At 33.4% G+C, this 16,215-nt stretch overlaps 1 protein-coding gene across 1 annotated transcript in view; it reads left to right on the forward strand.

Moving 5' to 3' along the window:
• The window catches only part of Fstl5 (follistatin like 5), a 530,620-nt gene that overhangs the window by 401,754 nt on the left and 112,651 nt on the right, over positions 1-16,215 (forward strand). Inside the window, exons 8-9 of the mRNA XM_051199180.1 lie at positions 2,438-2,599; positions 10,561-10,695. Of these exons, the coding sequence (XP_051055137.1) occupies positions 2,438-2,599; positions 10,561-10,695 (297 nt within the window). The remainder of the gene's footprint in view (positions 1-2,437; positions 2,600-10,560; positions 10,696-16,215) is intronic.

The following is a 16,215-nucleotide window of genomic DNA, read 5'->3' on the forward strand; positions in this document are numbered from 1 at the left end:
CTGACAGAGATTTGCAAATCTCATTTATATTACCCTTGACATCTTAAATTTTGTTTGCTATTTTAATAAGACATATATAAAGATTCAACAATATTATTTGTATGTATGAGTATCTACGCAGGGGTACACACATCTGAATATAGTTCTCCTTAGTTCTACTTTGAGGCCAGAGCCATCAGATCAAGTCCTTTGTAAAAGCAGTGTGTTCTTAATCACTACAACTTGTTTCAACTCCCAGTGTCTTATATTTTAATTGAGTTATTTTTTATTTACCTTCTGATTTACAATAACTTTTATATAATCTGCATATCAGTCTCTCAACAAATACAGCTTACAATTATTCTCTCTACTCTGTGACTTGTATTTAATTTGTGTGTGGGGTGTGCCTGTGGATATGTATGCATACATATCTGTAAGTATGTATCCTAGCAAAAGGAGAAACATTTTGTTATTCTTTACTTTCAGTCCACTTTCTTTTTAGAGACAGGATCTTTCACTAGTCATAACTCACTAAATAAGATATTTCTATACAGTGAGCCCCAGTAATCATTGGTTTATTTATATCACCTACTCTGATTTCAAGCTTGCACCACTATACCTGGCTTTGTATTAATGGGTATTCTGGGGATGCCATTCAAATCTCTTGTTTGTGTGTCAAACACATTGTATACTACACTGTCTGCTAGGCTTTCTTACTTCCTTCCATTCTTTCATATTGTTTTATTTTTATTTTATGTGCAGGAAGGAGGGTTTCCCACCCATGTATGTATGTATTCTCTGTGTGTATGTCATGTGTGTGCTTACTCAAACAGAGGTCAGAGGAGAGTATCATATTCCCTTAAACTGGAATAGTATGAATGAGCAACACCATGTGGATGCTGCCAACTGAGCCCAAGTCTTCTGAAATGGAAACTGATACTCTAAGCCATTAAGTCATATTTCCCAGCCCCCTTCATCTTACTTGATTATGTCATGTAGTCATCCAAAAAATTTAATTCAGTTGAGGTTCAATTTATTTTTTTATATTGGTGTTTGTGATTATGGGGCCATAACTAATAAATCTTCATCCAATTTAATAATAGAATGAGGTGTTCAATTATTATTATGTTTTCTTTGTTTCTCTTTCTTCTTTCACTTAAATGTGCCATATATTCTAGAAATGAAAATGGTTATATATAAAAATGCACTTATTAAAAGACTTTTGTAGCTGCTATGACTCATATTTGCTATTTTTCTCTTTTTTCTTCTTTTTTGGTACTATAATTTAATTATATCTTGCCTTTATATTTCCTACCTTCAAATCCCTCTGATCATTCATTCAAATTTAAGGTTTCCTTTTTTTACTGACTGTTATGATATATATACTCCTAAATCTATACAATATTATTCATACTTATGATTTCAGGGTTGTTTCATAAGAGTTATCATGTTTGTTTTGGACATTTAGAACTGTGATTTACTTGATTCAAATCATATGTATACACTATGAAGTAGGAGTTTAAGTTTGTGTTCCTGCCATATATTACAGTTTTACTAGACAGTCCTGAAAATAAATATCTTGCCACTGTGTGATATATCAATTGACCATAGAGCATGTGGTCTTTCATTTTCTTCCAACTTTGTTCTGTGGGTCCTCATGCTTATCTTCATGTTGCTGATGATTCACATAACCAAAGGGTGGTTCTTTTAGCACTCACCCTACTTTTTGGAGATTATTTTGGTCACTTTTGGACCCTTTTAGCGCTTCCTGAATCTGGGAAGCAGATACTACATTTCTATACAAAAAGTGCATTTGCACATTTGTTAAGGACAGCTTACATCTTCAGATAGATTGGGCAATATTAAATTTTAAAAGAATAATTGTTTACATTTTATCAACCATTTCTTTCTATTCATGGCTATACTATACCTTACATTTCATTTGCTTTAAATACTTTAAACAATGTTTTGTACTACTTAATGTAAAGTCTTGCATGCTTTTAAAAAAACTTATTGTTAATAGCATGTTTTTAATGTACTATTATGTATAAAATGTTATTAATCTCTATATGTTCTTTGGTAAGGAAAAGTATTCCTTTATAACTACATATTTATTTAAATAACTGAATCCATAAGGATTTAATTCTTTATAATGCTTTTTAAGTGTTAATTTAATGCATAAGTCATCCTGTACTAGGCAAGTTGGAGCCTATTGCAGTATTATGCTTTCAAGCATTTGAAGTTTCTGAAACACGATATCCCATGTTTGATTTGCAATTTTCCTGAAAAAGGCCCAGAATTACCTTTCCACAAGAAAACCTGGGATATTTTAGTAAAGAATTATACCAGAAACCTAATTATACAACCTAATGAAAATGTGTAATTCATAAGGTATCAACCTGTAATTTCCATGATCAATTGTAAATGCTGATTACTTATCCATTTTTTCCCCATTTAGTTCCTCCAGTCATCCGTGTATATCCAGAGAGTCAGGCCAGAGAACCTGGGGTAACTGCAAGCCTTAGGTGTCATGCAGAAGGCATACCAGATCCTCAACTTGGCTGGTTGAAGAATGGAATTGACATTACACCAAAGCTCTCCAAACAGCTCACACTTCAAGGTGCCTGTTTCTTTATGTGTATATGTATATATACACATGTATATATACATATACATACATACATAGATATACACACACACACATATATATATATATTATTGCTTAAATGAGTATGCAGTTATTTTATAATAAATATTAGGGAATATTACAATACATAGCACATGTGAGAAACAATGAGTGATTATAGCAATGTTGAGAATATTAAAACATGATTGCATCTGAAAAACATAAGCTGACACAGTTCTCTAATATGTTTACTGTTGTAAATAATAGTCTTGTCATAGAGATTAATATAGGATGCCATTATTTTGGTGATAAGTATATTATTTAATTATATACCTCTTTTGATTAATTGTTCTGCAATTGTTTATTTATTCCCTGTGACATCTTGAGTGTGTTTATCATTATCTTCCGATTGAAGTAGTATCACTTCAACATTCTCTGTGGAGCTGGAACTTACTTCCTGGTTAAAAATTCCTTTAATCTGTTTTTATCATAGTAAGGATATTTTTAAATTTTTGTGTTAATAAGAAGTTTCCTTAGTATAATAGTCTTGTTTTATAGTTGTGGCATTCTAGTACAAACTATGAAAATATAATGAAATAAAAGAGGTAGCATCATTGAAGAAAAGCTAAATTGATATTGGAAATGAATATACCAAAACAAAAATTTCAATGGAAAACCTTGCTTGGAGGGCAGCTTTGTTGTCTTGATGTTGTCACAACATAGTTAAAAGCATTCCTTGGAATTCTTGTCTATAAGTTCTACTAGGTAATTGTCATTGAGTTGCCTTATCACAAGTTAGTAAATTTTGTAGGCCACATGTTATCATAGATGTTCATGTTGTTTTTAGTCCTGCACCGGAAATTTTACACCTAGAGTTTGTATAGTAGAAGGTTGGAACAGAGTTTTGTGGTCTGGGGACTGTTCATCTGTCCACAGTGGTGCGATGGTGTAAGGAAATCAGTGCCACTTAATGATCGTCATCAGAGGTTTGGACTGAATAATCAGGCAGGATCTGGGGACACCTTAACTGCTTGTATCAAGAACTAGAAGGTGCTAGAAGTTAGGCCCTAGTGCTTACGGATTCGAAGACTTACTTGTATGCATAAGCAGGTAGGAACTGAAACTAGGCCTGACTGCTCAGGGTCTTTGACACTTTAGCTCTTGGTGACAGCATTAAATAAGATGGGAACGTGTGGCTGATTGCTTAGGGGGTGGAAACCCCTTACTTTCAGTGCCCAAAGCAAGGGCATAGGAAGAAATATTTTTGTTGTTGTTTTTTGTGTTTGTTTGTTTGTTTTGTTTTGTTTTTGATATAATGCTGTTGGCCAGGTACTAGTTTCTTATCTGCTAGCTCTATCTTAAGCATTAACCCATTTCTATTAATCTAAGTACTTCCATGTGGTCTCATCTTACCAGAGAAAGGGGGCCGTCGTTTCTGTTCTCTTCAATCTCCTACGTGCTGACTCCTCCCTACTACTTCCTCAAATCCTCCTTGTCTCCTAGTCCCACCTATCTTGCTTTCCTATTGGCCAACAGTGCTTTATTCATTAACCAGTATAAGAAACATATTTACAGAATGACATCTCCTCCCATTATCTCCTCTTTTCTGTCTAATCAGGTAGCAAGATGTCTCTGTCATTTCTAGAGTTTATATATTATCTTTCTGTGGTCTTTGAAGGAGCTGAATATAGATAGTTATGATTATAGTTTTCCTTAGTTAGGATTAAGATAAGTTACATATAAGAATTTAGTCTCAAAAAGATAGGATAGATGATAGAATATATTCTTTAAGTCTTACTAAATGTTAATGGACTAAATATTGTTAACTGTCATTCTTATTTGAAAACTATTGTGTGATATATTTTGCTATGTTAAGGTTAAACCCCTCTTTTTTATTTAGGAAGGAGTTTTTAATAAACTTAAGTAATTTAAGTACTGAAAAAGTAGTTAAGTGTAATTTTCTGACTTAAAGACATATATAAATCTGATCAACTTTATAAAGTCAAAATTTATTGTGTTAGAATGACAATGGATGAGTGTATATATCCTTATTATACGTTTAATTGTCCCTTGTAAATTTGTTCAGTTGGTATTGATAAATATCAAAACATTTTTATTTTTATTATTTCTATAAACATAGATTTCCCTATTTATAGTAGATATTTTAAATGAGTAATACTTTTAGGCAAAGCATTTTAAAATTTTGTTTATTTATGCATGTCAAATGTTACACATTTATGTATTTATGCTTGCTACTTACATTCCAGTGCTTGTAGCCCAGATACAAAAAGCTAAACAAATTAACAGAAATATTATGAGGAAAAGTTAAATCATCCCTCACTCCTTTCCTATCATGCATTTGTGGCAGTAACCTATATTATAAATATGTGTATCCAGGAATATCAGGGAGATAAAATGTATGAGTTCTTAATTCGCATCTGAAATATAAAAGGTAGAATCCCAGGAAAAATAGCTATTTTCAATTATAATTATGAAAAATTAAAAATAGGCACACGTGCCAGATACACAGAAAACTATGACTAGAACCTTGAAGTCCATCCCTATTCAGTGTCTTGAATTGAAGCTTTTTTTTTTTTTTACAGACACATCAATAACATTCTCTTTATTGATATTACAAATGCTGGTGAAAAATTACATACAAAAATAATCCAGATTTTGAAAACAAGAGGACTAAGAAAAGGCAGTATCTTTTGTTAGGAAGTGAATGATTTGAGGAGAGTATATTATAAATAGACAGGATGTGAATAATTATGCAAAAAAGAATAATATACATCAGCTAGAAAAAAAGGGCATGATAACACATTTTCTGTTACTATTCCAAATGCCATTTCCTTAATACTGATAATACTGGGAATATGAAGTATTACTTCCTGATCATTTTCATTTATTTCATAGTTTTAAAAGCAAACCCATTTGTGTATAATGATAGAAAAAGTTGAAGACTTCAATACCCTAATATTCAGATATTTCCTAAAAATGTCCACAGAGAAAATTAAGAGCTTAACTATATAATACGTCAACTGAAAGTTTAGTTATCTACACAGTACTCCATAAAACATGAAATACATACTCTTCTTAGTGACCCATGGAAGCTTCTCTAAGATTTAACACATTCTATGTCACAAGGCTAGCCTTTAAAATAAAATTGAAAAGTTATTGTTTAATAATCAGATTAAAGTATACTGATGTCAACCAGAGAAACAACAGAAACTATAAGTATAGTTGGAGTGTAACCAATAGTCTTTGGAAGATCATTCAGTCATTGAGTAGACAGAACAACAAATTTAAATATCCAGTAGTTAAATTAAAATTCAGGTAATTTGCCAGAACAAGAACCACGGAGTTTTGAGAGGAAAATTCATAGTTCTAAGTGCTTATAGAGACATATATACACACACTCACACAAATTAAAATATAATCTTATTGATCAAAAATAAACAACCTAATAATGAACTTTAAAGTTCCTGGAAAATAAAGAAAAAGCCAAACAATATACAGTAAAATTTAAAAACGAATAAATGTATCTCACAGATTTTCAGGGCATTGAATAGATTTTTAAACTGACAATAACCAAGCATCAATGAAAAGGAGATGGATATTGAGGATAAAGTTTAAGGGTGAATGAGTAAAGGTGAATGAATAAGAAACACCAGACAAAACAGTCCAGCATAGGGACAGAGGAAGGAAGGGCATTCTTAAAAGCTTGTTCAGTTCAATTATCAGCAACATACCAACTTAACATAAAAATACAAAACAAAAAGCAATCAAAAGACAATTGGAATTATTAAATAATGTGAGGTAGTAGTAAACCTTATTTGTTGGTATCACTTCTTCCTTGGGTAATCACTCTCCAGATTATTTTAATTTTTTTATTTTTATTTTTAATTTTTGTTTGGCAGAGTCTCTACAGGAAAGCAGGAGTGCTATTAAGCTCAATCACTCAAACATACAAGTTGAGTCAGGGGTTTTCTTCTGTATTATTAACTTGCCCCATTTTGAGACAAAATAGCTGGCTATAGCAGTTTAAGCAAAGAAGAGTTTATTTTGTCTTTCACTTAGAGAGAAATATTTCATCATAGCAACAAAGGCATGATGGCACGATGCTTGCTTTCTAACCATGTTATTTTCACAGTTAGGCACTAGAGAGTGGTCAGGTAATGCATCTGTTTGCTTTAACACCAAGGATAATTCTCAGTGACCCATTGCTTATAGAGAGTGTCTATCACCTTAAAGATTCACATACTTCCCTAACAATGCCACATTCTAGAGACCAAGTGTCAAAACACATGAGCCTATGGGTGTCATTTCACATTCAAACCATATTTTCTGATAGACTTTTTTGGGTGAAGACACCCTCTCCCTGTTTCACCAATCTTTCTGTCTCAACCAAGTCTTGTTTCTCTAATTCAACCACACCAATTTACTAGTAATTCACTTGCCACATAGTCTTGTGTTGTAGTACATTTTATTTGTGATTGAGCAACATGGAGCATAGGTACCAGAAACCAGGGAGACATCTACATAAAAATGAAAAGGGGAGAATACACAACGAAACTTTTCATAGAAATGGAAAACCGGTTTGGTAGTACATAGTTTTCATAAAAAAATAATCAAACAAACACACAAACAAAACAAGTTTTTGTACTTGAGTACTTGCAAGAATTTATTATATGAATAGCATACCCTTCATCTAATAATTAAGTACCATTTGTATAGTTTATCTAATAAGATATGTGATGGTCCTAGCATTTTTCCAACATGTCATACATGACTAATTACACCCTGTCTTTGGTATTGGAAAATTCAACTTATTATTCAAGGGTTAGATTAAAATATTCTTTCACGAAGATTTGAAATTTTATTTGTATTTACAGTGATTTTATCTCTTTTTTATTTATTTTTTATATATTATCTTTATTTAATTTATTATTTTACATGTTGATACCAGTTCTCTCTCCCTCCCTCCCCCCCCCCTTTTACCCTCTTTGCCCACTCACATGCACTGTAACCACCCTCCCCTCCCAGCACCCCATCCCAATTCCATCCAGGTGGGGCATTTACATCTGACAGGTCATGTGGAGCAGGGACTAGGGCTTTTCTCTTATCTCTAGGTTAAGGCACTTATCCTTCCATGGGGGATGTGTTTGCAAGGTCCTTTTGTGCACCAGGGATACATCCTGGCTTCACACTGTCTGAGGTCCCTTGGACTGCTCAGTCCTTCTGGCTGAGACCCATATTCAGAGGGGCCTAAGTAAGTCCCATGCTGGCTTCCCAGCTATCTGTCTGGGGGCCCATTATCTCCTCCTTGTTCAGATCAGCTGTCTCTATGTGTTTCTCCAGCCTGGTCTTGTCCTCTCCCTCTGCATCTGGGTTCTAGTTTGAATCAGTGTTTATGTATGAGTGTTTGCTCCTGTTTCCAACATGTATTAGATGAGGGCTTCATAGATAAGTTAGTTTGATCTCACTATCCGGGAAGGGCATTTATAGTAGCCTTTCCAAGAATGCCCAAATTGTTAGTTGGCAGCAGTCTTGTAGTTCTCTAGACCTTTCTTTGGGTTCAATTTTCTCTTCAAACCAATATTGGCTCCCTCTTTTATGTTCTCTCTCTCTCTCTCTCTCTCTCTCTCTCTCTCTCTCTTTCTCTCTCTCTCCTGTCTTCTATTCCTAACTGGGCTCAATCTTCCTAGTTGCACTGTTTTCCTTTCCTCCCCCTTGTTTTCTCCTACTTCTCTCTCCATTCGCTGCCCCCCCCCCACTTCCCCTGTGCTCTGGTGGACTTGTCCCTTCCTGCTTCTGTGAGGGACTTTATATGAATCTCTTAGGATACACCTTGTATCTTAGTTCCTCTGGTGGTGTGAATTATAGGCTGGTGATCCTTTGCTCTAGATCTAAAATCCATATATGAGTGAGTACATACTATGTTCCTCTTTTGTGACTGGGTTACCTCATTCAGGATGGTTTCTTCAAGTGCCATCCACTTGCCTGCGAATTTCAAGATACCATTATGTTTTTCTGCAGAGTAGTATTCCAAAGTATAGATGTGCCACATCTTCATTATCCATTCTTCAATTGAGGGGCATCTAGGTTGCTTCCAGGTTCTTGCTATTACAAATAGTGCTGCTATGAACATAGTTAAACATATGTCTTTGTTGCATGGATGTGAATCATTTGGGTATATGCCTAGAAGAGGGATTGCCGGGTCCTGTGGTAAACTAATTCCCATTTTCCTGAGGAACAGCATTACTGATCTCCAAAATGGCTGTATGAGTTTGCACTCCCACCAGCAGTGGAGGAGTGCTCCCATTTCTCCATATCCTCTCCAGCATGAGTCCTCATTGGTGATTGGTGTTTCTAATTTTAGCCATTCTGGCAGGAGTAAGATGGTATCTCACAGTTGTTTTGATTTGCATTTCCCTGATAGCTAAGGATGTTGGGCACCTTCTTAAGTGTCTTTTAGCCTTTTTGATTTCCTCTATTGAGAATTCTTTCTTCAGTTCTGTACCCCATTTTTTAATAGGGTTATTTGGTGTTTTGTTGACTAGTTTCTTGAGTTCTTCGTATATTTTGGAGATCAGCCCTTTGTCGGATATAGGATTGGTGAAAATCTTTTCCCAGTCTGTTGGCTGCCATTTGGTCTTGTCCACTGTGTCCTTTGCCTTACAGAAGTTTCTAAGATTGAAGAGGTCCAATTAATTAATTGTTGCTCTCAGTGTATGTGCCCCAGGAGTTTGTTCAGGAAGCAGTCTCCTATACCAATGTGTTCAGGGGTGCCACCTACTTTCTCTTCTAAGAGGTTCATTGTGGCTGGATTTTTGTTGAGGTCTTTGATCCATTTGGACTTGAGTTTTGTGCATGGCGACAGACATGGGTCTATCTGCAGTCTTCTACACACCCTCATCTAATTGTGCCAGCACCATTTGTTGAAGATGCTGTCATCACCCCATTGTATAATTTTAGCTGTTTTGTCGAAAATCAGGTGTTTATAGGTGTGTTGGTTAATATCAGGATTTTTCAATTCGATTCCATTTGTCTACCTGTCTACTTTTGTGCCAATACCAGGCTGTTTTCAGAACTATAGCTCTGTAGTAGAGCTTAAAGTCGGGAATGTTGATGCCTCCTGAAGTTCTTTTATTGTATAGGGTTGTTTTGGCTATTCCGGGTCTTTTGTTTTTTTCATATAAAGTTGATTATTATCCTTTCAAGGTCAGTGAAGAATTGTGGTGGGATTTTAATGGGGATTGCATTGCATGTATAGATTGCTTTTGGCAAGATTGCCATTTTTGTGATTATATTTCTTAATTACAGTTTACTTAAAGTAAATTTTAGGGGAAATTGCAGACAATTAATTTACTAACTGCCTTTCCTCATTCTCTAATATTGCCAAATATCAAATAAGCTTGCCTAAGTGACATTGGTACACTGTAACTTCCTTAATGAGACAATAGACTTACGGATATAATTCACTTAATTTATAACAGTGAATTTCCTTAACAAGATTAAAGACTTGTTGATAACATCCATTCAACCCATTACAAAAGATTTTCATATGAGTTCATTTAGGTGAACAAGATCATTTTTATTTGTTCAAAAAAAATATCTTTTTTTACATATTGCCTTTTATATATAAATATGTATATCTTAAGCTGATAGATGCTAATAAGAAATATTTTGTATACAATGTAAGAAAAGTAAATGCAATAAAATGTAAAGTGTTTGCATTTGCTAGTGCTCAGCTCTCATCGATGGAGTGACAACACAATGAACAAACACTTGAGAGCTGCTGGAGCAATTTGGCACATCTCCAAAGTATGGTAGAATGAAGGAAAACAGTTTAATTAGGACAAGCTCGGTGAGCTGTTTGACTGTGTTATCGGAATTCACGGTACCAAAGCTGAAACTGTAGTTTACAAGTCGCATTTGCCTTCTGTTCCCAGCAAATGGCAGTGAGGTCCACATAAGCAATGTGCGCTATGAAGATACTGGAGCATACACATGCATTGCTAGGAATGAAGCAGGCGTGGATGAAGACATCTCTTCTCTTTTTGTGGAAGATTCTGCTAGGAAGACACGTATGTATTGAGCATCCCCCAAAACACATGTGTGCACACACAAATACATGCATGCACACTGCCCATTTTATGGTGGTGTTTTGTAGTTTGTGAGACACACAGAGAAGTAAAAATTAGAAAAATCTTAAAATTCTCAAATGGGTTTAAAGATGTCTGAAAGCTGATGCAATTTTCCCTCTCCAGCACCAACATCATTGCAGCAATGTACATAAGATGTTCCAGACACTGACTTCCTGTGTGCTCATGTGATAAGTTAAATCCTTATAAAGTCTATTTTCCAAATAGTTTGTAAAGTTTAAAGTCCTCAAATAGTCATCACTGTGTTTACGTGTGGCTTTTACCATGCCTCCTTCTGAATTTGTCAGTAGCACAGCAGCCATTGAAGCAGCAGCTGTGTTGTGACCTCCCCAGTAGCAAATCCTCCCTGCCCCAGTGTCCATTAGTAATAAAAATCCTTTGTCATCATGGCAGGAGCCATATGGTCCTCCCTTGGAGTTAGGAAAAGAATGCTCTACACATAAACATTTCAAGCTTATTTCATGTGTATACACTTGGACATTTCAATGACTTCTAGCACTCTAGGGTAATGGTGAACTCTGGCTAATTAGAGTATTTTCCAATTTAAAGTTTTTATAATTTTCGTGATGACAATTTGAATTTATCTCTAGTCTGTGAGGCGAGTTGCGATGTTGTTAATTAATTTTATTCATCCTGTTGCCTCATAACAGTGGATACAGAAAGGGAATGATTAAAGCCAATACATGTGTGCTACAGCGGCAGGGTTTTTTTTTTTTTTTTTTTTTTTTTTTTTTTAAGTGAACTCCAGGCAAAGACATACGCATTTTCTTGATCACACTTATGATAGTGTGGGTATGTGATGATTTGGACTGCAAGTACTTAAACAGATTGTCACCTTTGTTCATTGATCACTTTTGACTAATACAAATTTTGATAGTCTCTGATGTTTTGGATATCTCATGGGGCTTATTTCTCTGAGCCAAATATTGATGAAGGCAGAAGCATCTCAAAAGAATCTTCCAGTCTGCTCTTACATCAGTGCTCACAGGTAGGTATGGTTGAACAAGCAGTAGGCTACCTGCTTCTAGAGTTGTTCTGGGAAAGGTGATCATTATAAGTGGATATTTAAGTAAATAAGTTTTAAGACATAAAAGGAAAAATGAAAACCTATTTGCTAACCTACTTAAAGTCATAATATCATCATTGTTGTTATTTTCCCAACTACTACCATTTCATAAAATTTAATTATAAGTAACTGAAAACTTGCTTTACATTTTTATTTATGATTATATTTATAACGTTTAACTTTATTACTCTATGCTTTGGTGCACTGTATGTGTTGATATAAAATACCATTTTATAAAGTAGTTATTGAAGCTATATTAGCCATTGTACTTATATAAAACTGCAAAGTGAAGACCTGTGAGCATGCTCTGGTCCCCAAAAACCCAAATATAATCCTCATAATGTGAGTAGTATCTGTGGTCCTCGAAGCATGTAATAAAGTAAAGTTGTAGTTGTGTAGACAATTCTAGGGAGAAAATGACTTTGGTTGCCTCTGTTAAGGCTTAATTCTAGTTCTCCCTAGAAACTTAGAGAATGGGCATTTGCATTGGAACATCTGCTTTTTTAAAAGCCAAAAGTATCATTTTCACATGTGTCCATCAAAGCTTTTCTCTTCCTATTTGCAAGAACCTAAACGAATAATAATAACATGTCCAAAACTATCATAAGCAAGCTATTCAAAACAATTTTCCTTTTAAAAATGATAACATGCATACACACGCACACATGGACACACACACACATATACTATATATATATATATATATATATATATATGTATATATATATACATATATATATATATATATATATATATATATATAGTATATATACACATTTTGTAGAAAAGTGTAAAGTGGTCTGACAGTTCTGTGATTTGAGCCTGTTACATGTCCACTTTGAGCTTTAGTTCTTCCCACATAATAGGAGATAAAAATGAGCAAACTAAGAAATTTTGTTTAGATACAACATCAAAAGTTCTTTTCGGACTAATAACCACATTGTGCTGTCTTACTCATGTGAACTCTCTCAAAATAATTCTGGATCCTAGGTAGCAAGTTCTTGTTTTAAATAAAAAACAGGAAAATCTGGTTACTAATACAAATCAGAGATACTACACAGAATAGACATTTAAACTAAAAATAAACATAGTTGCACATGGATATGAGTCCATAAAATTATGTTCATTAATAGGAAAATATATTTGAAATATTTCTTTTTACATTTAAATGGAATAAACTCTGCTCTATTTCCCTTTAGTTTATATATTGAAATATTTTAAATAAAGGTCAGATTCTTTCTACACTACCAAATCAAGTATATCACAGAGATAGCCAAAATGAAAGTTTCAGATCCAACCACTTTATGGCTAATAATGAAGATGAAGATGGCAGTTTATTCATCTTTTGATTTCTTTCTGGAAGATGTAGTGTAGTATAGAACCTCATGTTTATAGTAGAACATTGGAGAAAGATCAGTTGTTCAATAAATCAAGTAATAAATATTGTATTTAGCAACAGTCTTGTAGCAATAATCTGGCTATTTCCTACATAATAGGACAGTCATAGTAGTATCAATCACTTTCCTCATAATTCTTTTTTAGCATCCAGGTACTATTGACAATATAATTCATGAAAAGCATAAGATGTGCAATGAGTCCAAACTGTCCCTCTACCTCAATATTTTGAGCTAAAGAGACTGATTTTATTATTAAATCTTACTGCAAGTTTTTTTTTTCACTGAAAATCCTAATTGCCAAGAAAGACCCCCAATTGATAACCTGAAGCTATTTTAAGGTCAGAGTGTAGTAACTTAAGTTTCATTGTGTGAATTAGGAATTAGGAGAGGATGGTGTGAGGCTCATGTGTGGGTTTAGACAAGGACACATGCTATTTATAAGAAATAATCTTAGATTTGGCAGTCTCTACATCTCCATTCTCTGTAGTGCTCAGCTGACAAAGACTCACCCTGAGGGTTAAAGCACATGAAAAGCAATCTGTCTGCCATAGGGAGTGATTTAAGCTACTGGCTACACAAAACCAAGCAAGCATTATATCACATCTGGCCAGATTTTCAGTAAGAAATGTGGTTAAAACAGCTAGTTGAAGATGTTGGAACATCAGATATAAATGTACTTTAATGGCATATTGCGGTCTAAATATAATAAATATACATGATGATATATATGTCATGTATTTTTCATTTGCTATTGTTACATGGTTACACTTGGAACTATTAGATTATTGCTCAAATCATTATAAAAGTTAAATCAAAAGTATATTTCTATAATAACACGAGTTAATATTTTGTTTAAAGTTTATTATTATGAAACAAAATTAATATTCTTGATGAAAGCACTTATTTTTAGAAATAAAATTAGTTTTAAAAGTTGATATCCACTCATCTTAGTACCATTTGACAAATGGTCCCCTCTTCTGAATGCATTTGTAACACTAACTGTTTCACAGTATTTCTAAAGCTGTTACTGGCCTGTTCTAAATCTGTGTTCTCTCTGTCATCAGCCCTTCGCACAATAGCTACACATCCATTGCTACGGAATTGTTCTTGCATTATGTTCCTTGCAGCACTCACCATAGAAAGTTATTGCTATCCTTATATTTTATCACACTATAAGAATGTTCTAAATGGGTTAATTTCTACTGTAAGAATAATTGCAAGAGTAAATCATTTAACCATATGATGTTATAATATATTAATGATTATATACAATTGCAATGATTATTATTTAACTTGTAAATATGTGATAACATGAGTTATTTTGTGTAAAAACATCATTAAATTTTGAAGATTTTAGTTTCTTTAAAAAACATCTATGTATGTATGTGGACCTACATGGATAGGTCCACAGATATGATATGGGTGCAAATGCTCACAGTCGTCTGACACCTGAGTTGCATCCTCTGAAGGTAGACGTACAAAACTGGTGGTTGATGTTCAAATTGCACATTTCAGTTGGAAAATTTATAAAACTACATATATTATACTTGCCATTACTATTTCTACACTAATAAGTTTGCTATGAAATAAATGGCTTACGAACTTTCATTGTCCTATAGAATGTTCTTATCATAGGTTAAAATATTAATACTATTTGATTTGCCCAACATAATCACATTCATGAAGTAAACTGTACAATAAATCTTTTCATTTCTTGAGAGCACATGCTGAAATTATAGCCTAATCTTTCAATACCTGAAGCCTATAGATTTGTAAAACATAATGCTATTCCCAATTATATTTATGTAATCTAGGCAATTAGAAATAATTATTGCACTTGACAAATAAAGATCAAACCTACGTATTTCATTTTATTCACAATAGTTAATATGTATGTATTATAGATTTGAGGTTTACTATCCTTTCTAATGCCATATTTCACAAAGCACATTTATTATTTAATGACATAATTTATTTATGTCAATTTAGGTATGCTAACTAAATTATCTAGTGGCATTGTTAAATATAAAAATCTCTGTGTAATCTTCGTAAAACAGAAAAGCAAAAGCAAATAAGAACAATAACAGTAAGTCCTGGTTTGTGTGTTTTATTGTACCTAAACATCCATCAGTAAGAAGTTAGTCAAATAAACCTGTCAATATTCACAGTGGAACACATTCTTATTAAAAATTTAATGTTGTAAGTCTATATGCATTTATATTTAAAGACATATATAGTGTTATGAACAGAACAAGTATATTACTGTATTTCTTCAGTTACATTTAAAAATCCAGAAGATATTAGAGAACAAAATTGTCGCAATACGATTCTAGGAAGGTATTGTATATCAACTTTATGATTATTTATTTGTATTTTTGTATTTTCAAATTACTAAAAATTTTCTAATGACAACCATAGAAAATGATTTACTTTTCCTAGTTAGAGATTTTTTAAAATATATTTCATTTTTGTTGATCATGTTATATAATGGTAGTATTCCCTTTGAGATTCTACACTTTCAAAATCTGAATTAATCTTTGTGAACACTTGTCAAATAACTGTGTTCTTAATTTTTAAAAATAGAACAGTCACAATAGTTTTACAATTATTCACAGGTTATCTGAAAAAGAAATTGGTGAAATATAATGCAAGTATAAAAAGAATAAATAAAACATGTGTGTCTTTGAAATAGCCATATTAGGGTAAGAGGTTTAGATGAGACTTTTCCCCAGAGTTTTGAAATTTCAACCGTGACACACATTATTTTAAATATGTACAGAGTTCAGATCGTTGCATGCCTGTCCTTTTGGCCTTTGTCTTTTACACAGTGACTGTGCTGAGTAGAAATCTCGTCTCAAATATAGACAAACCACAGATTATCTACTATCATCTCAGATTTTGATAAGATGTTATGTGGGAGATATGCCATGCAGGATTTCTGCATTCTTATTTTCCAACTACATTAGTGTTTTCATATAT

The sequence above is a fragment of the Phodopus roborovskii genome, unplaced genomic scaffold (assembly GCF_943737965.1).
Source record: "Phodopus roborovskii unplaced genomic scaffold, PHOROB, whole genome shotgun sequence".
NCBI classification, from domain to species: Eukaryota; Metazoa; Chordata; class Mammalia; order Rodentia; family Cricetidae; genus Phodopus; species Phodopus roborovskii.